Source organism: Cervus elaphus, chromosome 30, assembly GCF_910594005.1.
Source record: "Cervus elaphus chromosome 30, mCerEla1.1, whole genome shotgun sequence".
NCBI classification, from domain to species: domain Eukaryota; kingdom Metazoa; phylum Chordata; class Mammalia; order Artiodactyla; family Cervidae; genus Cervus; species Cervus elaphus.
Genome location: NC_057844.1, coordinates 45,787,383 through 45,812,007, shown reverse-complemented (window position 1 = coordinate 45,812,007; position 24,625 = coordinate 45,787,383). Strand labels below are relative to the sequence as shown.

At 35.5% G+C, this 24,625-nt stretch overlaps 1 protein-coding gene across 2 annotated transcripts in view; it reads left to right on the top strand.

The window, feature by feature from the left end:
* The window catches only part of DACH1 (dachshund family transcription factor 1), a 451,469-nt gene that overhangs the window by 166,937 nt on the left and 259,907 nt on the right, over positions 1-24,625 (top strand). For both annotated transcript variants that reach the window (XM_043892205.1, XM_043892206.1), the window contains exon 2: positions 23,080-23,195. In XM_043892205.1, the coding sequence (XP_043748140.1) occupies positions 23,080-23,195 (116 nt within the window). The remainder of the gene's footprint in view (positions 1-23,079; positions 23,196-24,625) is intronic.

Below are 24,625 nucleotides of genomic sequence, written 5' to 3'. Positions count from 1 at the left end.
ATTGAAGGTAGACATTTATTTAAGCCCAGAATTATTTTTTTGCTTCCTGTTTCAGAGTACTCTAAGCTAATCAAGAATATAATTCACTGGTGGCAAACTTTTGGACATGATTTTGCAAGAAATGTAGATTTAAATGCACTATGATTTGCACTTCAATTTGCTACCATAAAGGTGAAATCTATATGAAAATGATGTGCAATTTAGAGTTCTTTTAAATTGAGAACATATTTCATATTTTTAAAAGTTCTTTAAATATGAACAATTTGAGTTTTGCACATGCATTCCTTGTACCTTGCTTGATTTTTAAAACAGAATATTATAAAATGGGATTGAGTGGGAAAACATGGATTTTGAGTTGTTTCATTCACTTACAGTTAAAAATATTCTTTTGATAAAAAGGAAGAGAAGGAAACAGTTAAGGTAGAAACCAAACCTTGCCTACTGTGTGCACAGGTACATACACGTGTGCGGGTAAACATATATACGTATAAGTTTAGAGTTGACTGTATTGCCAATGGCAGCTCTGAAGCCAGAGGGGTTAAATTGTGGGGCAATATCATGGCATTATGGGGCTTATGGGGCTTCCCGGGTAGCTCAGCGGCAAAGAATCAACCTGCAATGCAGGTGATGCAGGAGACATGGGATCTATTCCTGGGTTGGGAAGATTCCCTGGAGGAGGACATGGCAACCCACTCTAGTATTCTTGCCTGAGGAATCCCATGGACAGAGATCATGGCATCGCCAAGAGTTGAACACAATTGATGTGATTGAGCACTGCACAACACAGCACATCTTGGCTCTTGGTCATCACATGGAAGATGAAATATTTCTGTAAAGTCGTGGAGAGCAGTGAACTGGGGATTTAGGCCCCATTCTTCAAACACTATAAAACAGCAAGAAATTGAACAAACATTCACAGCTTATTACGAAATCTGGATTTTTCCTTATACTCCCCTCTTTGGATTACTATAACATCTTCTTTCCCTACCTACACTTCATCATCTCACATAGGAGCCTTTCTGATTTCTACTTTTATCTTTCTATCTCACTAAAATTTTATTTCCTTTTATTTCTATTTCATTTTTATGCTATGTATCTTCAATTTCTTCTCCAAACCCTAGTTACTCCCTTAACTACCACACATCAATCTCCCTTTCATTCTATCACTCTTTTTCATTTTCTTTTTTATTTGATCTGTCTGGATTCTGTGCTTTGATGTATAAGTGATTTCACATCTATCTGAACCAACAGTTATCAAATCGATAACCTTTAGCTATAAGATACAGAGTGATATGCATATGGAAGACCATATGGAAATAAAGTGGGATCATTTGGGGAAAGCAACTGTGTCTAAAGTTACATGTCATAATTATAAATGTAATAATTATTTTGAATTATTAAATCTCATGTTTAAATATATGCTTCCCTATGAAAATATCTTGATTATGTAGTAATTTAAAAAGCATCATATTTATTGATTTCATATAGATTCATATATATATAATATATATATATATATAAAACCATTCATGGGAAAAAATACTTAAATGAATCTGTGTTTCTGTGAAATAACACTGCTGTTTTTCATGCCAGTTAATAGCTTTTTGGGTGCATCCCATTTCTGCATGTACATATGTATCAGTCCTTCTTCAAATTATTAACATCTATTACATGCTTTAAGATCAAGGAGAGAGCTGGTAAAGGCTTATTAGCAAGTGTGATTTTAGATTTTAGGTCAAGGGCTGGTTTTGTATTTTTAATCTATAATTCAGGAAAAAGTTACTAGAAAATAATTTACTAGTTAAAGTTAAAATTTAGGAGCCTTTAAATTAACTCCAGTTAATTTAAAATCAATGGATTTTACTTTTAACTTATTAAAAAATTAATTTACTTTGAAATTCTCTTAACCAATTAAAAGCTAAGATGGGGCGAGAGACGTCAAAAGTTTGGTAACACCAAACTCAACTTAATAGCCATTTTCAAATGTAAAGTTTGTATTATTTACTGTAGTTCCAAAGAGAGGAAAGACGTCTTCCTTTCCACAATATTAGAATATTAGTATATTCATGCATACAAGGCTAGTCTAGCTAGTCCCAGGGTTCTAACCTACTCTGTGGCATTTCCTTAAATTTAATCATGCAAATTAAGATTGTTCATTTCTCACTATATATTCCTGAAGTTGCTCTCTGAACAGCAGGAATGTCTCCTAGTTTACTAAGATCATTTTTTGTTTTTTTTTGGTCTTTGTCTTTTTTGCTTTCTTTTTCTTGATTCGTTTGCCATCTTCACTGGCTTCAGCATGTGAGGAGACTGCCAGCATGTATCCAAGCTCTGTGTGTGTGTGTGTGTGTGTGTGTGTGTGTGTGTGTGTGTGTGTGTGTGTGTGTGTGTGTGTGTGTGTGTGTGTGTGTGTGTGTGTGTGTGTGTGTGTGTGTGTGTACATAAACACGCACACGTGTACTTTGCATAGAATGTCGGAGTCCATTAGTGTAGCTACTGCCGCTGCTGCTGCTGCTAAGTCGCCTCCGTCGTGTCCGACTCTGTGCGACCCCATAGACGGCAGCCCACCCAGGCTCCCCCGTCCCTGGGATTCTCCAGGCAAGAACACTGGAGTGGGTTGCCATTTCCTTCTCCAATGCATGCAAGTGAAAAGTGAAAGTGAAGTCGCTCAGTCCTGTCCGACTCTTCGCGACCCCATGGACTGCAGCCCACCAGGCTCCTCCGTCCATGGGATTTTCCAAGCAAGAGTACTGGAGTGGGGTGCCATTGCCTTCTCCACCATTAGTCTAGAAGGTCAAGCAAATAGGGACTGGAAAACATAACTGAAAATACGCAATTAAAACCAACATCATGCAATCAACCGTTTTTTAACAGTACAAATTCAGGAATGTAGCCACATAAGAAAAGAAGCATTACTTTAAAATTTTTTGATGCTAATCAATAAACATTTTGACATAAAGTGAAGTTATAGCAGCTTTATATATTTGACTAAAATTTAATTGAAGAACTGATAGAAACTTTTGGCATTCTGCTCAAATATTTCTTGAAAGCTCATGAAGAAGAGTTTTGTGTGAAGGTTGAAAAAAAGATAAATTACTTGTGTTGATTTAAAATAACTTCTATAGCAAAATTCTACAGTTGTCTATTATCATCCTGTTCAGGTTGATGTCTTAGCCACCAAAAGATTCTCTGCTCATGAACTACTCACCAGACAACCCCCATTCAGGTGTAGTAAACCCTGTCATTGAACACAACAAATGTAGAAAGCATATACATAAAAGAGGCCGTATGTTTTAGGAAGAGGTACTATTCTTGCTCACTCAAACAAGGAGGCTTTGAGATTTAATAAAATTCATTATTGAAGTCTCAAAAAGCACTGTGTCTCAAAAAGATGGAAAGCTAGTTTTCAGAAATATCATGCTAAGTGTTATTTACACAGCTATTAAATGTTACTAAACACTAAAATGCAGTTCAGAAATTAATCACTTTGAGATATAAAGGTGAGTTTTTATGTAGTTAACAATTGCCATATTTTTTATCGTATTCACTTTTGATCATATTTTTCTTTAAATATTTGATATAAAATTTTCTGGCAAAAATGTTTCTTTGTATTTGCAGCTCCACTTAATATATAAGACTTTTGGAGGCTGAACTTGTCCTAAGCTTTCCAACTTGTGGAAAGGAAATAGCCAACTTATAAGTTCTAGGCAATAAAGTCTAGATATTATGCTCTTAATATGCACACAGTTTAAGGACCTAGTTGTAATAATTTATTTTTTCTTCATATTAATGCTTCTAAAATAAATTACTCTTCTGTAGTATATGATTTTTATTCTAACATATTCAGAGAGTTGCATGTTTGTTTTTTCTGGTGTTTGAAAAATAATCTTTCTTTTTTAATACCACTGAATTCATCTCTAGGTGCTCCATTTCATTGCTTCTCTGATTTAAAAAAAAATGTTCATTACCAAATATTTAGAAAATTTCAAAAACAAGTAATCAAAGATAATATGTGATCACATATAAAAAGAAAATCACAGATAGCATGTATAAAATATGATCATAATGTAGTGTAATATGTTTTAAAACATGAAATCTATGGTAGACATGTTTCTGGATTCTTTTGTCTAGCTTTCTAATATATATAATTTTAATGACCCTATTAGAATTTCAGTCTAGGATACATTTGCAATTTATTCAACTCAACGCATTTGTATGAATCTACAGTTTTATATTTACATAGTCTCTCTCACATTATTACCTCAGGATGAATTCTTAGCTTTGTCACTTTGAAAATATTGGTATAAAATGTTTCATATTTTAAATTTTGGTACATTACACAAAATGGACTGAGAAATATTATGCAGAATACATGCTTCTACCAGTATAGTGGAAGTATGGTCTTCCCTGATAGCTCAGTTGGTAAAGAATCTGCCTGCAATTCAGAGGACCATGGTTCAATTTTCCTGGGTCTGGAACATCACCTGGAGAAGGGATAGGCTACCTGCTCCAGTATTCTTGGGCTTCCCTTGTGGCTCAGCTGGTAAAGAATCTGTCCATACCAGTAATTTTTTAGCTCTGCACATGTAATGTATATAATAGTTTATATTTGATTTGATCTTTAATTCCTTACTTACTAGTGAGATTGCTTATTTTTATGTTAATTTATTATTATTTTAAATCTTTTTTTCCTGTTCATATTTTTTTTCCATGTAATATCAGATTCTTCATTGTTTGTAAACTAAGTGCAGTAACACTTCACCTTTGATTTGTATATTTTCCTTTTTGTTACTTAACTTTCAACTTTAATTTTCCTAAATATATTTTTAATTGCTGCAAAGATAAGTCTATCAGTCTTTTTAGAAAATAGTTTCTAGCACTAATGCCATGCTTATAAATTCCTATCTTATCCCAAGGATAGGGTTTTTTCTTCAGTTTTTCACTATTTTTAAACATGTAATTACATAGTCTACTTCTTTCATTGCATAAAAGATCTATCTGAACTTTTCAAATAATTAGTGAATTGCTTTGACACCACACTTTATGTAATTTAGTCTTTTAATTTATTGAAATGAGATAATTTGGGACTTCTGTACATAACCATGTATATGTAAGGTAGAATTTGTGAAAATAAAGTTTAATCCAAAGATGGCTTATTTTTGATGACTTAGAAGTATAGATTAAATTAAATGATTAGAAATGTACACCTTATTATGGAAGTGTGAAATAAATGTTCAAGTATATAAATCTAGCTTTTTTAAACCAAATTCAAATATAAACATATTTGAAAGTGAAATATCTGGGTTGATGATTTCAAGATCCACAAATTGCCATTCACTTGAAAATATGTGGTATATTATTGTTCCAGCCACATCATTTTGAAGAGTTAAGTCTGATTCAGCATATTCAGTTGGAGGTGGGATAATGCTAAGAGGTCAGTAACTCAGCAGCCTTCAATTTTATCATCATTATCAAATTGACACCATAGAAAACAATCGGACATGCAGTAGTCTCAGCCTCTCAGGCACTTAAATAGCTACTAAGATAGTGTAGATTTCAGTGGCCATAGATCAGCAGTAAACATCTGTTTTTTTTCCTCCATGCATTCATTCATTTATTTTCATTTAATAGGTATTTATTGAGTCCTGACTTTATGCCAGACCTGGTTTCTATATTCTGGGAATACACAAGTAAACAGAAGTCATTCAAATATCCTTGCCCATATACAGGGTATCTGGACAGATAATTACTAATAAATAAGTAAATATCTAGTATTTCTAAATAATACTCAGGTTAAAAATACATCAGAGTATTGGAGGTGAACAATTGACTGAGCCTAGTGCCATGTTTGTATGGGGTCCAGGGAAGAAGGTGAGGCAGAAACACATCTTATTGAAGAGTATTCTAGGAAGTAGCTACAGCAAGTGCAAAAGTGTGGAGGCAGGCTTTCAAAATAGTAAATCCATTTCAAAATAATGATTGTAGGCTAGGAGTATAGTCTTGAAAGTAAATTTCAAAAATCATCTGAAAATGGATATTTACTTCTAATGGAAATTTCTTCAATGTGTAAACATTTTTATAATTAACATGGCAATTCAGAGTGGACTTTGGCTCAGTCAGATGTGGTTCTATTCATCTCAATCTGTGACCCTTTAAGTTACTTAGTCTCTGTCCTGTAACATTCCATCCGTATGTAAAAATGTCATGATGATAATATTTATCTCATAGAGTTAATGTGTTCATGAAATCATATAATGTATGTCAAAGTGCTTAGCATAATGACAATCACATAATACATTAAATTACTAGATATAAAAAAATCTCTTTCTTGGCAGTAGTAGCAAACCAAGCTTTCACTTTATCTCATGAAAATCTACAAAATAGTAAGCCATTATACTTCATGAACTATCACTCAACTATGAATATTATAAATAGATCATACACTTCGTCTTATCATGTCCCATTTTAGACACTCAGTATTTACCTGGCCTTCTACAACGTGATTTTCAGTTACCAGGCTTACCCACGTTTTTTGCTTGAATTAGTCATCACTACTGAACACACACTATTAGCTACCCTCTGTATGGAAAATGGGGGTTGCTCAAAGGCCTTACAATATACCTGGGACTGTAAAAAAACATAAGAAAACTACTTCAGTTCACTTCAGTTCAGTCGCTCATTGGTGTCCAACTCTGAAATCCCATGTGCTACAGCGTGCCAGGACTCCGTATCCATCACCAGCTCCCAGGGTTTACTCAAACTTGTGTCCATCGAGTAGGTGATGCCATCTAACCATCTCATCCTCTGTCATCCCCTTTTCCTCCCACCTTCAATCTTTCCCAGATTCAGGGTCTTTACAAATGAGTCAGTTCTTTGCGTCAGGTGGCCAAAGTACTGGAGTTTCAGCTTCAGCATCAGTCCTTCCAATGAATATTCAGGACTGATTTCCTTTAGGATGGACTGACTTGATCTCCTTGCAGTCCAAAGGACTCTCAAGAGTCTTCTTCAACATCATAATTCAAAAGTATCAGTTCTTCAGCGCTCAGCTTTCTTTATAGTCCAACTCTAACATCCATACATGACTACTAGAAAAACAATAGCCTTGACTAGACAGACCTTTGTTGGCAAAGTAATGTGTCTGCTTTTTAATATGCTGTCTAGGTTGGTCATAACTTTTCTTCTGAGGAGTAAGCGTCTTTTAATTTAATGGCTGCAGTCACAATCTGCAGGGATTTTGGAGCTGAAAATAAAGTGTGTCACTGTTACCTGATCTATTTCCTATGAAGTGATGTGACCAGATGCCATGATCTTTGCTTTCTGAATGTTGAGTTTAAACCCAAATTTTACCTTCTCTTCTTTCACTTTCATCAAGAGGCTCTTTAGTTCTTCTTCAATTTCTGCCATAAGGGTGGTGTCATCTGCATATCTGAGGTTATTGATATTTCTCCCAGCAATCTTGATTCCAGCTTCTGCTTCCTTCCAGTCTGCCCAGTGTTTCTCATGATGTACTCTGCATATAAGTTAAATAAGCAGGGTGACAATATACAGCCTTGACGTTCTCCTTTCCATATTTGAAACCAGTCTGTTGTTCCATGGCCAGTTCTAACTGTTGCTTCCTGACCTGCATACAGATTTCTCAAGAGGCAGGTCAGGTGGTCTGGTATTCACATCTCTTTCAGAATTTTCCACAGTTTGTGGTGATCCACAGAGTCAAAGGCTTTGGCATAGACAATAAAGCAGAAGTATCTTTTTCTGGAACTCTCTTGCTTTTTCGATGATCCAGCAGATGTTGGCAATTTGATCTCTGGTTCCTCTGTCTTTTCTAAATCCAGCTTGAACATCTGGAAATTTACAGTTCAAGTACTGTTGAAGCCTGGTTTGGAGAATTTTGAGCATTACTTTGCTAGTGTGTGAGATGAGTGCAATTGTGCAGTAGTTTGAGCATTCTTTGGCATTGTCTTTCTTTGGGATTGGAATGAAAACTGACCTTTTCCAGTCCTGTGGCCACTGTTGAATTTTCCAAATTTGCTGACATATTGAGTGCAGCACTTTCACAGCATTGTCTTTTAGGATTTGAAATAGCTCAAGTGGAATTCCATCACCTCCACTAGCTTTGTTCATAGTGATGCTTCTTAAGGCCCAGTTGAGTTTGCATTCCAGGATGTCTGGCTCTAGGTGAGTGATCGTACCATCATGATTATCTGGGTTGTGAGGATCTTTTTTGTATAGTTCTGTGTATTCTTGCCACTTCTTCTTAATATCTTCCGCTTCTTTTAGGTCCATACCATTTCTGTCCTTTATTGTGCCCATCGTTGCATGAAATATTCCATTGATATCTTTAGTCTTTCCCATTCTATTGCTTTCCTCTATTTGCACTGATCACTGAGGAAGGCTTTCTTATCTCTCCTTGTTATTCTTTGAAACTCTGCATTCAAATGGGTATATCTTTCTTTTTCTCCTTTGCCTTTAGCTTCTCTTCTTTTCTCAGCTATTTGTAAGGCCTCCTCAGACAGCCATTTTGCTTTTTTGCATTTCTTTTCCTTGGGGATGGTCTTGATCCCTGTCTCCTGTACAATGTCATGAACCTCTGTCCATAGTTCTTCAGGCACTCTGTCTATCAGATCTAATCCCTTGAATCTATTTCTCACTTCTGCTGTATAGTTGTAAGGGATTTGATTTAGGTCATACTTGAATGGTCTAGTGAAACCTACTAAATTCATCAAAAGTGCCTAGAAATACTGTGCAGATGGAGCATTCTTTAAGTCCTCAGCCCACCCACCATTCCCTATGCTTTATGTACTTTTTTGCCTTGAAGTTCTTGACTTTGCCATTTGAAAACCTTCAACAGCTTCTTCTCATATTATCTGCTCCAAACCAAATCACTTTCATGTTTCAAGTTTTACCAAAATGCTACTTCCTTCTCTATATTATCTGAAAATTTACACTCTAACAATATCACTTGAAACTTGATTTCATTAAAAAACTGTATATTCTACAAAAATAAGAAGCTCCTCTTTGATAAAGTGTTGTATTTTGGTATCCTTTTCTGTGTCATGGCATCTACTACGCACCCAGAGGCTACCTAGAATGTGTCTGTAGGCATTAATAACATGAGAAGAAAGAAACACATTGAGTAAGACATCAAATTTATAGATATGGACTTTGAGATGATTTTATGACCATGAAACTGAGGCAAAATTTGAAATATCAGTCATCTAACAAATAGAAGGATAAAGAAATTGACTAAAATATGGAATTCTATCTTTTCTTTGAAAATCAAATGTGCTATATAATAAAATGTCAGGCCTAAGAATTAATCAAGTAAGTTTTTCCATTTGAACTAATGAGTGAAAAAGTCTATACTTTCATTTGAGGTACACTGTATTTCTGCATATCTTTGTCTCAATTTTTATATTTATAAAATGAAAATAATAATGTTTCCATCTCACAAAGTTAGTGCTCAAAAGAAGTGCTCAAAAGAATTCCTGGTGCACATAAATATGCCAGCTTTAAATGTAAATTAGTGTTATTTAGTCAATTTAAACAACACTATTAAACATAAATTTTTTAAGTATTTTAGATTAAGATTTGTGATTGAATAAATGAGTAAGAGAACATAGAAATTAGCATAATGATTGGGATTTTAAAAGCCGCCTCTGCACAGTATTCCACGGGAGAGAATCCCATGATAAAACAATGTCTATTCAAGCTTAAAAGACATTTGCCAACTTCTTCTTCAACTCTGAGGTGCAGGCAGCTTACATCATAATTTTTTATAATATTGAACATTCCTATTAAAGGGCCCTTCATTGAAGAAATACTTTCATAAAGTATTAAATAGAATTCAACAGAAGTAAATCTTACTAGTAGCAATGTTTGGTGCTTATGTAATATCTACATCTTAATATAATCCTTTCATTAGTTCATAGGCCTAAAACCCTCCTGGGAATATCAAAATTTGTCAGAGATCTCTGAATTCTGGGTTGTCATCTGAATCTCTACACTTTACGACTATGTATCTTGACAGCTCCCCATTGCATTACACAGCAGGGGGGAATGGAGAATGTATTATTTTTTCTAACAGATCTCTCAAATAAATTAGTTATGTAGCAAGCAAATAACTTGTCAGTGAGGGATGAAAACAATTTTAGGTGAAGTCAGCCATCTTACCTCTGCATTCACAAGGAGGAAGACAAAGTTTTCTGAGTTCTGAATTAATCAATTCTGCTTTTAACTCTCATTTGAAGTTGCATCTCAAAAGATCAAGAGTTTAACATGAATAAAACTGTTGTTTCTACTTTTGTGACTTATATGTGAAAATGCTTACACCAAATGTTGTGTGTTTGTGTGTGTACATGTACTTTGCTAGAAATGTATAGTTGTTATTACTTTAGAACACAAAGATAGATGTGGCACTTACTATAGATTTTTCCTTTCTTATTGTTGGCTAGCAATAATTTTTTTATGAAATATTTTCATCTTCTATATTAGAAAGATATAGTGGTAACTTTGGTTAAAATTATAAATATTATAGAAAAATGAAATAATGCTCAGTTGAGTCATTAATGAATTTCACTCTTATGGATATAAACCTCTTTTAAAGTAAAATTTTGAAAGGGCATGGATTAGTAGCTGGTCGGAGTCAGGTTTTATCTACAGAGTTAATTATGTAATGCCAAATTTGGCTCCTTTTTATTCTTCTAATAGAAATCATCGCGAAAAACAGAGAATAGAATTGCGGTTGCCAAGGGGGAGGAGGAAGGGAGAAGGATCGGCTGGGAGTTTGGGGTTAGTAGATGCAAACAATTACATTTAAGACAGGATAAGCAACAAAGTCTTATTATATAGCACAGAGAACTATATCCAATCTCCCTGGGTAAATTAAAATGGAAAAAGACTATAAAAATATTGTAAAAAAAGAAAAATACTGAATCTTGGAGGTTTTTAACTTAAAAAATAAATTAATTAAATGACTCATAATGTCCCAAAGACATTTAACCAAAAATCAGAACCTATCACGTCTAACATTTTTCTCAAGGTCAGAAGAATGGAGGCAATATGGAGAGATTATCCATGACCTATGAAACGATTTGAAAATGATCATGTAGTAGACTGTGTGATACTAACCATTCTAAGTAAGGAAAGATGAGCATGAGTTTGAGTAATTCAGCATTTCATTACAGAAGTGCATGTGTAAGTAAGGTGAGGTTGTGTCTCTATATTCTTTCCTCACTAGCAACTCCTCCTTTTCTTCAGTTGACTAATTTCTGTTCACACTTCATATTTCCTGAGAAGTCCCCACCGTGGTGTTCCCAGGACAATTCTTTGGAACATTTACTACAGTGTTTAATAAGATTTGCTGCAACTCTTTATATATGTATCTATTTCCACCAATAAATCACAGTCTACTTGAAGTCACGGGCAATATCATACTAGCATTTCCTGCACACATTGAAAGGTCAGGCACATTAACATTTTTTTGTGGACTAAATTAAACAACAGATATGGAACAGAGAGACAGATTCCATGATGCTCGGGTCATGGCTTCTGGACTAGATTGCCTTAGTTCACAAGTCTTATTTTTTTTTTTTAAGATTAGTTTTGGTTCACAGTGAAATTGAGCACAGGAAAGAGAATTTCCATATAGTCCCTGCTCCTACACATGCATAGCCTCCCACTTAATCAACATACTCCACCAGAGTGGTACATTTGTTACAACTGATGAACTTACATTGACAAGTCACTCAACAATAATCACTCAAAGTCCAAAATTTACATTAGTGTTCATTCTTGGTGTTGTATACTCCATTAGTCAGTCAGTTTAGTTGCTCAGTTGTGTCTGACTCTTGGTGACCCCATGGACTGCAGCATGCAAGGCTTCCCTGTCCATCACTAACTCCCAGAGCTTGCTCAAACTCATTTCCATCGAGTCCGTGATGCCATCCAACCACCTCATCCTCCGTCATCCCCTTCTTCTCCTGCATTCAGTCTTTCCTAGCATCAGTTCAGTTCAGTCACTCAGTCGTGTCTGACTCTTTGCGACCCCATGAACCGTAACACGCCAGGCCTTCCATCACCAACTCCCGGAGTCCACCCAAACCCATGTCCATTGAGTCAGTGATGCAATCCAACCATCTCATCCTCTGTCGTCCCCTTCTCCTCCTGCCCTCAATCTTTCCCAGCATCAGGGTCTTTTCAAATGTGTCAGCTCTTCGCATCATTGGCCAAAGTTTTGGAGTTTCAGCTTCAACATCAGTCCTTCCAGTGAACACCCAGGACTGATCTCCTTTAGGATGGACTGGTTGGATGTCCTTGCAGTCCAAGGGACTCTCTAGAGTCTTCTCCATCACCACAGTTCAAAAGCATCGATTCTTCAGTCCTCAGTTTTCGTTATAGTCCAACTCTCACATCCATACATGACCACTGGAAAAACCATAGCCTTGACTAGATGGACCTTTGTTGGCAAAGTAATGTTTCTGCTTTTTAATATGCTGTCTAGATTGGTCATAATTTTCCTTCTAAGGAGTAAGCGTCTTTGAATTTCATGGCTGCAGTCACCATCTGCAGTGATTTTGGAGCCCAAAAAATAAAGTCAAGAAAGCATATTTAGATACTTTATAAAGTTATTTTTGTCTATTCTTCCTTCCCCCCAACAACCTCACTTTTTATGTGTGACATATTGAGTAAGACCATTTACTTTCTTGTATTGCTATTTCACTTTCTACATCAGTTAAGTAAAGATAATAGTAATACCTGTCTTAATGGTTTATTATGAATATTAAAATAGTTGGATGACATAGTGAGCTTAGCACTGTGCCTAGAAGTTAGACAACATAATATGACTGGATTATTTTATTGTTTAAATAATCACACTCTTTGTGAGTGTAAATAATCACAACTCTTTGTGACCCCATGGACTGTAGTTCACCAAGCTCCTTTGTCCATGGAATTTTACAGGCAAGAATACTGGAGTGGGTTGCCATTTTCTCCTGCCATGGATTTCCCAACCCAGGGATCTGACCAGTGTCTCTTGCATTTTCTACATTGGCAGGTGCATTCTGTCCCCCTGAACCAGCTGGGAAACCCCATTGTTTAATTTAGGATTCCAATATAAATGAAAGCATTTGAGAAGGAGGTATTCAGAGTGTTGAAAATGGGATCTCGTATAGAGGAGAGTTGGATATTATTTTGAGATTGAAACTGTGGATGTATCTTGGGGCCAAATTCAAGGTGATCTACAAAAAACAGAGCCACTGAACATGTATAAGTACAATTATGGCATGTGGCAGTGAGATAAAAGACTAAATATGTTGTTTCTGGTTCATACAAAACATAGGCAACAGCAATTGAAAAGAAGATCTAGTAACTTGAAATTCAAACTGAAAAATGATAGTAATGAGAGTTTTTTCTTGGTGATGATGGAATCCATAGATTGAATAAAAGATTGTGTTCTATGTTGAATGTCTTAGCTGGAATATTTTTTAATAATAAATTTTATAGAATATGGTTTTGGTATGAGAGAAACTGTGAGAAAGAGGCCAATAAAGTGATAACTGGTCCCCAGATTTTAAGAAAACCATTTACAATTGTTTCTCATTATTTTGGGATTTGTCCCTTATCCGATGTTAGTCATTCTTTGCAGATAATTTTGAAACAGATGTGTTGTGGGTAGATTTATCTGTGGCTTTGAAAGCTTGTGGGAAGAAGAGAAAATTATAAGGTGATTAAAAGGTTAAAAATATTTAACTCTCTAGAAAAGCATGTCAGTAAATGCAGTTTACACACAGTATCCTCTTTGGAAGAAATAACATGTGTGTCAATGTTTAATGTATCCTATGGAAAGGTAAAAATAAATAGTATTAAATTTTTATATTCTTTATTAAAACAAATTGATTTACTCTTTAGTGAATAAAACATTTAAAGTATATGAATATGCTTTTATGCTACATCAATGTATATACTTCATAAAGTGTCACGTACCTTTGATGTCAATAAAGAATTCAAATTGAGAGGAGAATACTAGGCTTCTGATTTAATAAAAACTTTATAAAAAAATATATTCACTAAGGTAAGATATCTGTGAGTAATATATTAACTCTAATATTAATATAGTTAGTGTATTTCATGGATTGTGAAGAGTCTTCTTAATGTGGCTCTTACATATTTATTCTATAGAACGGGAGGGGGGTACTTAAAAACTTCAGGGACTAGATTTCCCCAAATATATAATCTGTCAAATAAGGACTCTCTTTAGTATTTGGGACAGTAATTAATTGTAAACACAATATACAAATGCTTAAGTGTAGCTTAGCCACATTCCGATATGTTTTAACCCTTATTTTGAGTTAATTTCTATGCACTATGGTAGCTCAGCTGGTAAAGAATCTGCCTGCCATGCAGGAGACTCCAGTTTGATTCCTGGGATGGGAAGATTCCCTGGCGAAGAGATAGGGTACCCAGTCCAGCATTCTTGTACTTCCCTGGTGGTGCAGATGGTAAAGAATCTGCCCCAAAATCCTGGAGACCTGAGTTTGATTCCTGGGTTGGGAAGATGCCCTAGAGGAGGGTGTGGCAACCCACTTACTGCAGTATTCTGGCCTGGAGAATCCCATGGACAGAAGGGCCTGGCAGGCTGCCCTCCACGGTATTTCAAAGGGTCAGACATGACTAAGCACTGAGCTGGAGACTTCAGATATTTTGCCAATGTCCTTTGAAACAAGATTTGTATTAAACACATTTCCTGTAGTACTTGAAGACTGGATAGTGTGAGGTTTGAAGTCAGAGTCAACAATTATTCCTCCTCATCAGAGTAGCTAATTTCAATTATTATTCACTTTCTGTTTGTAATGATTTCAATTTACTCATGTTACCTTGTGTTTTGAGTAATTATCAACTTATATCAACTTCATAGAATATGTGAACTGCTGCTTTCCTTGCCCCTGTGGCAATTGTCATATGACTTGTGACGCAGAAAATGGTTTGGTAATGTCGAGTGATGAAGAATTTTTATAATTTGAAGATAATCGTACTGTTGAGAAGAACATATTTCTTTATAGTACAAGTCTCTAAACAGACTCCTTGAAAATAAAAAGTTTTCATGGTAAAATTTAGTAAATGCCTATTTTATAATACTTCATTTTGGAGATTTAGAGTATATTTTAGCATAGTGAAAGTTTTGAGAAATTGTTCCACAAAACAAAAATATTAAAAGCTGTGGGAATCTGTGAAGTTTTTGTACAAAATATATGTATGTTTACTAGGTTTAACTGGGTATTTACCAAATTTATTTGAGTAGAAAATGGGCTAGATTTTCCCAAGTATGTAACCTGTCAAACAGGGCCTCTCTTTAGAATTTTGGGCTGTAATTAATTGGTAACACAATATGCAAATGTTTAAAAATAGCTTAAAAGCAAAACAGAACCTTTTTAAAAATTTATTTTTAGTTCTTTTTCACAGGAAACTTTATTTTGTGTGTTTGCTTATGTATTTATTCAGTTAATGTGTAGAATTTTCTACTGTCCTAGTCTTGCTCAGGTTGCCAAACAGAATAGCATAAACTGGGTGGTTTAAACAACAGAAATGCATCTTCTCAAAGTTCTGGAGGCTGACAGTCAGAGTTCAGGGTGCTTGCTTGGTCATATTGAGTGAGGTTGTAGACATGGGTTGTAGACAACTGCCGTCTCACTGTTTCCCCATGTGGCTGAGAGAGAGAGCAAGCAAGCTCCTTGGCATCTCTTTTTTAAGAGCACTAATCCCATGATGAGGCCTCCCTGATATGTCCTCATCTAAACCTAATTACCTACCAAAGGCCCAACCTTCAAGTACTGTCACATTGGGGTTAGGGTTTCAGTGTAAGAATTTAGAGGGAGTAAAATTCAATCTATAACATGTACCATGTAAAGAGTTAAAGGAATGTTGTATGTTTTAGGTGTATGAGTCACTAATCTGAGGGTACTTTCTAGGTGTCCAGCTGGTGATATTTGAAGTGCCTGCCCCATGGAAATAGGTATTTTGGTGACGGTGGAAAATCATCTCTTTATAGTGTTAGTTCATAATCCATTTGTACTGAGAAGTATACATGGCTGGGACACATACCTACACAGAAAATATGGCAAGATTTCTAAACAAATATAAGATTGAGAAAGTGCTCAAATTTATCATGATTGCATAGAAGTAATGTATCTTTCAAAATTTTGCCATGTGTAGAAAAAAAACTTCATGCAATGGGAAAATGATGCTAATCGTGTATTTCCTGTATTATTTATATTGTAGTCTTTCCCAAAACTAAAGGAACAAATTTCAACTAACAGGTTAACAGGGTCTTTCTAAAATAAAACTATCCATTTATAACCTGCATATTATAAATCAGCTATAACATTTGGTGAAATATGTACATACGTTTGTCTTAGGAAATTCTTTTTGTTCTTTTATTTTGATGGATTTGTTCCATGAAGTTGATTTGATCTGCAAGATATTAATGAATATCTGTACTTTTAATATTTAAATTAATTTTATAGTCCTCACAAGGGTAATAGTTTTACATATAATCATTTTTTTTTTAAATATTTTAAAACTGAGATGGAAAAGAAAGAAGATTCAGTTAGTTCAGTTCAGTCACTCAGTCGTGTCCAACTCTTTGCGACCCCATGGGTTGCAGCATGCCAGGCTTCCCTGTCCAACCAACTCCTAGAGCTTACTCAAACTCATGTCCATTGAGTAGGTGATGTCATCCAACCATCTCATCCACTGTTGTCCCCTTCTCCTGCTTTCAATCTTTCCCAACATCAGGGTCTTTTCCAGTGAGTCAGTTCTTCGCATCAGGTGGCCAAAGCATTGGAATTTCAGTTTCAGCATAAATCTTTCCAATGAATATTCAGGACTGATTTCCTTTAGGATGGACTGGTTTGATCTCCTTGCAGTCTAAGAGACTCTCAATAGTCTTCTCCAACACCACAGTTCAAAAGCATTAAGTCTTCGGTGCTCTGCTTTCTTTATAGTCCAACTCTCACATCCATACATGACTATTGGCGAAACCATAGCTTTCACTAGATGGACCTTTGTTGGCAAAGTAATGTTTCTGCTTTTTAATATGCTGCCTAGGTTGGTCATAGCTTTTCTTCCATGGGAAAAAAAAAGTTCTCACAAGGGTAATATTTTTACATATAATCACGTTTTTAATTAAATATTTTAAAATTGAGATGGAAAAGAAAGATAAGAGACCTGGTTTCTGCTATGGGTAGAGGTAAACCTCAGGATCAGATTGAGCCAGGATCATGATTTGTCCACAGTAAATTCTTTGATGCATATAACTAAAACCTTCAGATATTAAAAAAACTAGAACTCTCTATTCAGTGATAATCCTCTTAATAGTATGTATGTTTTCTACAAAATATATGTATGTACAGAATAGTCTAGTATGTTTTCTAGTCTTTTTTTTTCTATGCATATATATTGCATTTTTTAACTTAATTTCTCTCTTTTGTGATCCAGTATGCCATATATGGAAATCTATATCTTGAGTTTTCATTTAGAACATAAGAATTTCTTTATATTTTCATACATTCCTCATAGACATCACTCTTTCTGACTCCATAATGTTCTAATGGGAGTATAAATCATTAAGCAAATTGTATCTTTCCAAAGATACTAGTATAATGCAGTTCATATATATGAATACATTTCTCATTTTTTTGGGCTTGGTTTTGAGGAAACTTAATAGAAGAAAATTATGCAGAATGTAAACACGCAGCTGGCACTTTTTGGGTAAATAGATTCAAGAGGGCAAATGAACTCTTCTTGATTAACAGAGCGAGCTGCTTTTATCCCTAATGCTTGTTGTGTCCCAAGACTAAAATCAGTGCTCACTGGCTGCCATGTATTTTTCTGCATTGTTATCCCATAGGCTGTTTAATTTTATATTCTGCCTCAAAGAAACGGGGTCTTTATTCTCATAACTTTTATGTCTATTCAATTGCTTGCTGTACAGTAGCTCCTGTCTTTTAGATACATGGAGGAAGGAATTGTATCTTCTTGCCTTTCTCTAAATAGGTAGGATTTGGAACCTAAATTTCTGCTAAGCAGCAAGTTTTGCAATTTCCGATTTATAGCTATCACAGTCTGTTTCTGGATTTCACGGGTTTCTTTGCTCCAGTCTCAGGAGGAGAGTTGAACTTAATTTCCCAAGAACTACTGAAGAGGTTAGCAGAAGATGATGCTTGTGGAGGAGGTTAGGGGTTGCAAAATCTGTCAAGCACCCTCCCTCTAACATTTCAGATATCTCTGGGTATTTTGATGGACTTAGCCTCTTTGAGTTAAGTTAGATTTTTACTTCATACTGAATAAGCACACTACATGGAAGAGATGGTAACCATTGTACAGTTAGGGGAGAGAGACAGAGATTAGCCTGAGACTGATTTAATGATGCAGACAAAGGAGAGACATCCACCCAGTGATCTCTCTGGAAAAGAAATCTTTTTGATTTCTGCAGAACTGCAGGAAACCATAAGCCTGAGTGGATTCCTAGGTAAGTGAGATACTAAGTGCCGTCATCTCTAAGTGATTACTCCACTCTTTTAATGCAAGTAGGTGAAAATACTAAAGGCTGCACCATGGCTCGTGTGTGAAGCTGGCAAAAACAATTACCAAAGTCATAAATTTTGATTTCAGTCAAGCTATTAAGGGTAATAATTTATTTAAGTGAGGTCTTCTGCTTTGATTAGAACTAGGAGAGTTCAGCTACTCTGATACTCTGGGGGTAGAGCTGGGTTACTGGTGTAGTAAGGAGGTTTGAAGGTGTCTGCTGTTGAGGCAATTGATCATTCCCTGAAGAAGTGCCTTTGCTAATTGTTTCGTTCCTCTTTTCAGTGAAGTTGTTGTTTTTCTTTCCAAGAATAACTTATTTCTAACAAAACTAAACAGGTCCATTAAAAAAAAATCCTGATTTAGTCAGATATTCAGAGAAGTTAAGTGGCTTGATCAACGTCACACCTTCTAGTAAATAGGTTGGAGCTACTATTTAAAGTGAGATCTATCCAGACAGTATAACCCATATTTCTGAGCTCTGCACTACACAGCTTCTCCTGGAAGTTCCCTAAATCTCTCTTGAAAGTAATTTAAATATCTAAGTATTTTGTGATTAAATTATCTTCCTAGATTTTCTAGACTTAAACCCTCTAGCAGTTAGTGATCAAGAGTGCGGTAAAGGTAATACACCAAGCCTGTCAATAAGGAGACTTAACTGTAGGTCATGAGGGATAGGGGAAAGTCTTGTTTATCAATAAACCTAACTTCCCCAGCAACCAAAAAGTCTTGTATAATTCCAAGAAGAGCTTCCTCTTGTTCTTAGGGAAAAGGATAAATGACTTGTCTTTCCTTGGAAATCTTTCCTTGGAGTTCTTCCCGCTTCCCCTATTATTTACATAGGTATCTCAAGATTGTTCTCCCCTAATTGTAAAGTCATCCCTAGTAGAGTGTGTGTAGATGACTTTAGGGTGTCACCACCACCAAGGATATTTGCATTTTAATGGAAGGCTTTAAAAGATCTTAAATCTTCAAGTCTAAAGCAGTAAATCTCTATGGGTGAGATTGGAGGCAAAGTGATAGATTGGGCAGGAGATATCTAGGGTGAAAAGAGCCCACTGGGTCTCTTCTAATCACAGTGTGAAATAAAGTGTTCTTACTTAGTAGCCTGACTTCTACTTCCTGAGTGAGGGCTGTGAAGACAGCTCCTGTGGCCTGAATAATAAAGTACTGCTAAACAGTTTCATCTTCTTTAAAAGCAAAACAAATTCAAGAACTAAAACTTTCAAATCTTAACTTCCTTTTCCTTTCACACTTTTTTTCATGGTATCTTGTTTGAGTTCTCTTGATACTTATTTTTCTCTGAGCTTCAGATGTATATTTAGCATCTTTAGACTCAGAATCCCAAATTTCTTTTGCATCTCACTTTTCATTTCCTGGAATCTTGGCGACTACTGGAATTGGTGAGGAATTTGAAGAATTGTGGTGAAAGTTTTAACAAATTGAATTAAAATTTATTTAAATGCATACAGTGAGCCAGGCACTGAGGTATTTTAAAGACCAAGAAAAAAAAAGTACACTTTCTACCATACAGTCTTGGGGGTGAAATAAACAAGCAGATTACTATAATCAGTGCAGAAAAGCCTAAAATAGAATTATTCACCATGAACCATCATAGTGCATAGAAGGAATACTCAATAGAAGGCATTGGTAAGAAGGATGATGAATGTTCAGTCCGTAAAATGGGGCTGAGGATGGCTTGATGTAATAGAAGTCTTAGGTGGCAAAGACAGTGACTTGTATAGAGGTAGTGTATTAGGAGATCAAAGCAACATAGGACACTGATAATAAATTCATTAAGGCCAAATATAAGCCATGAATGTAGGAAGAAAGGGATGAAGTTGGAAATGTAGACCAGGGCTAACTATTGAAAGGCCTTGTTACCATGCTGAGTGTTGGTGCTCTAGGGAAGTATCCGTGTCTTTGTGTGTGCGTGCGCTCAGCTGCTCAGTCATGCCCAACTCTTTGTGACTCTGGGCTGTCGCCTGCCAGGCTCCTCTATCCGTAGAATTTTCCAGATAAGAATACTGGAGTGGGTTGCCATTTTCTACTCCAGGGGATCTTCCTGACCCAGGGATTGAACTCATATCTCTTGTGCTTCCTGCTTTGGCAGGTGGATTCTTTACCACGGTGTCACCTGGGAAGTAACGGATGCCTTTAAGCAGTTGAAAAACATGATTAAAAAAAAAAAAAAATCCTTCCACAATCAGTACAGAGACTTATCTAGACTTCACTTTCAGCTCTAGCATGGGGCAAAGCTGAGGGTAGGTCTTGAAAGAGCTGTGATAGTAGATCAAATAAGAAAGGAGGGATTGATCTGGAATACAGGTGTGGACATAGAGAGATACCGTCATTGGGATAATATTTGAGTGTACAGAGGAAGGGAAAGACACAGCTGAGTCCTGGATTTTTGGCTTAGTCAATTAGGTGCCATTTTGATTAACCAAGGAAAAGTAGGTTTTAATGGAGAAGATGCTGAGTTCAGATTTGGACAAACTGAATCTTAGATTATTATAGAACATAAGTAGGGATTTCCAGTAGACAGGCATTAATCCGTGTGAATCCCAGGAGAAAGATTCAGGCTGTGGATAAGATTTAGCTGTAATTCCTTACCATATCAGTAATGTTAATGGAAGAAATCACTCAGGGAGAATGGAGACTAGCAGCGCACTGTTGGTGGGCTCTAGGCTAATAATATAAGTTAGAGAATCAACTGAGGATGAAGAGTAATTACAAAGAATAAGTAGCCAGAGAGATGTTTCAGTATCCACAGGACAGTGTCCTTATTGGTTGGCTACCTAAACAGATGCACAATCTACTTCCTCATGGTTCAAAGTCCTCCAGGATATGGCCCTAGGCAATAAGTCTGCAGTGTGGATTTCTGCCGCTCATTTTATTTGCCCTGTTTCAACTTATTGGAAAAGAATCTTGTACGTTCACACATTTTCAGGTTTCCATTCCTTTCTCACATTTCCATTGGAGTGTGATCTCTTCTGTTCTTTTTCTCTCCATGTCCAACTCATCATTCAGAATTCTCTTCTAATCTCCCAGGGCCATGAAATCTTAACTCCAACAGGGAGTTATCTATCATTATCCAGCTTTTCCGCATTAGTGTTCAGACTGCAACTTGCTTAGGACACAGCATATTCGAATTTGCATCCTAGTTCTTTATGCACCAGATTTGTCCCGCTTGACAAGAGTATAAGCTCTTGAAGACTAAGAACCCGTTCTCCCAAATTAGCCCCCACAGTGCACTGCTTTGAAAAGAGCAAATGCAATATTTGTTAAATGATTACATATATTACTTACACTAAATAATAAAGATAGGATCTTTGAATCTTCTGACAAGGCAAAGGATCTCAGTTGAGGCTTACATGGAAATGTTAACTTATGAAGGATGCATCTGGAGGTTTTGATATATCTTGGCACATATTGGCCAGATAAATGACGGAAAAGCCTTTCATAAATGTACATTCGTGATACAGAGGCAGACAGTGGAAACAATGCTAATTATGTTTGTTTCAAAACTTGCTGATATTATATTCTTCATGTTTTCCTTATACAAGAATGGTGAATATGTGTATCCTTTTCACTTTCTGCTTTGATAATTTTAAAAATTATGCTTGTAAAACAGGCAAGTGAAAGAGAAGTACTATTAAAACACAAACACGAAGGATTTTTAATTATTCTAAAGTCAGATATAAGACGCTACTCTGGCCATTTCTTAATGATGTCCTACAAATAATCCTAAGCATTTCCAATATAATTTTTAGTATATTTAAAGTAAGGCAACCTAGTGGGGCTCTTCATTTAAATAAAATAAGGGTTAAATGATAACTTGACTTATCTTTTAAATGACAAAAAATAAAGAAATTGCAAGACCTTTTCACACATTAGATATGTATTGTCATTTATCATCTAGATATCAGGCTAGCAGTGCAAAGTAATAAAACATATCATCGAAAAATGTGCTATAGGTCTGAATCACTCTTTCATTCCACCTCCCAGCTAACTGTAGTATTAAATCAAACAAGCAGAACATTTCCTTAGGCAGCCATTGCCTTTTAATTTCCTGAAGAACCTTAAAATATCATTCATTACAAGTACTACACATATTTGGTTTTTAAAAGTCTCATAAATCAATAGCAGGCTGACTGTAATAATTATTACAAGTTAGTGCATAATTTTCGTGCTGAAGGCTGCATGCAGAACTTTAGCATATGCAAACGAGGCAATTCAAACTGTGTATAGATATTAATATGAAGAAGCAGGTAACGAGGTGCAGGCTATGAATTATGCATCAAGAGTGGCTGATCTTCAATGAAGAAAATGAATTCAGCATGTAATCTAATTAGTGATGGAAGTCTATTACATCTAACTGCAAAAGCAACCGTCCTTGAAACAAATTTATTTACAGTCCATGTTACCACTTAAAACAACTTTGAAATGATGTGTAAGACAACAGCTTAATTGTAAAAATTTTTTGTTTGTTTGTTTCAGTTCTAGACCTGGAAGGCCTCCTAAGAGGACTCAAAGTGTCACCTCCCCAGAGAACTCTCACATCATGCCACATTCTGTCCCGGGTCTTATGTCTCCTGGGATAATCCCACCAACAGGTAAGAGCACTAGTGACTGATGCCTAAAATATTCAAAATCAGCCAACACCATTGCTTTCATGTATGCCTGTGTTTACGTAGATGTTTACACTCATCAGCTGTATTTTGTTCACACTAAGACCATGTTACTGATGAGAATTTATTTCAAAACTGCATTATGATTATCATCACTTCCTTATTTAAAATAAAATGGAAGAAGTTTTATTGAACACAGTTCTAGGATTTATTCTAATTAATTCTCTTGCTGATATCAAATAACAAATTATTATCCCTAGCTCAGAGAGAATCAATGACTTTCCCAAGGTCAGTCAGCTGATCACTGTCAGTGGCTAGTCAAACCCAGATCTCTGGATTCTAAGCTTATGTTTCATTCCGTAAAAACTCTAAACTAGATTAACATGCATGCAAACAAAACACCATAACTATGTCAAATAGAAATATCTCCTATTTTTTCCTAAACTATTAGTATTAGAAACATCTGAAAGATGTTTATTACTGGATTTTTTTCAATGTGCAAGTAAAAGAATACTCTTGGCCACATAAGCTCTATGTCATAAACAACTTTAATAATGTACTGCATGCAAAAATAGCTCATTTGATTTTCACCACCTGAATGTGTTCATTAATTCTTTTATTTACTCATACATGTCTTCTCACTTTCCAAGTTTCATCCAGACTCAGAACAAATTAAACTAATAGTCATAATAAAATTATTATTATATAGCATAGTATTTATTTATTCTTGCCATCATGAAAGTTTGTTGAGGAGATAGACATATAAATATGTAAGCGTCATTTAACAATAACTGGAACAGGAAAAAGAATCTAGCAAGATCAGGAGAAAGTCTTCATTTTTTTTCTCTGAATACCCATATTAGTGTTTTCTTTTTCTATTGTAACACTTGTCTTTCTCTAGGCTGTGATACAATCATAGGTGTCTTATTTCACATTCCATACTGCATTGAAAGCTCCTTGGGAGGAATGGCTCTTTTAACTCACCTTTACTTTTGTGGCAGTGTCTGAACAGTTTGTTCACTTTTATGAACCTTTATCAAACATCCACTGAGTTGAATTTGAAGTTATTTGTTCATTTTATGTATTTACATTTTTTAGTAAGATACCAAAGGTTTTTAAAGTAAATGATTCACTTTCCAATGAAGAATTATAGTTTTATGCTAATGCTTGCCGGTGAAAAATTGAGAATCAGAAAAATGAAATCAATAGCTGAAAATAACCCAATTACAGAGCATGTATCATCATTTCTATTCGTTAATTTAGGTCATGATTCACAAGTGACTGAATCCTACTGCCTGAAATTCTAATTCTAAATTTGATATTTAGGAATGAAGTAGGTAGCATTTTGTGAAGGCTGAACATTTTATTTAACTGATTAAAATTTTCTGATTTGCAAATTTTGGGCAAGGGGGTTG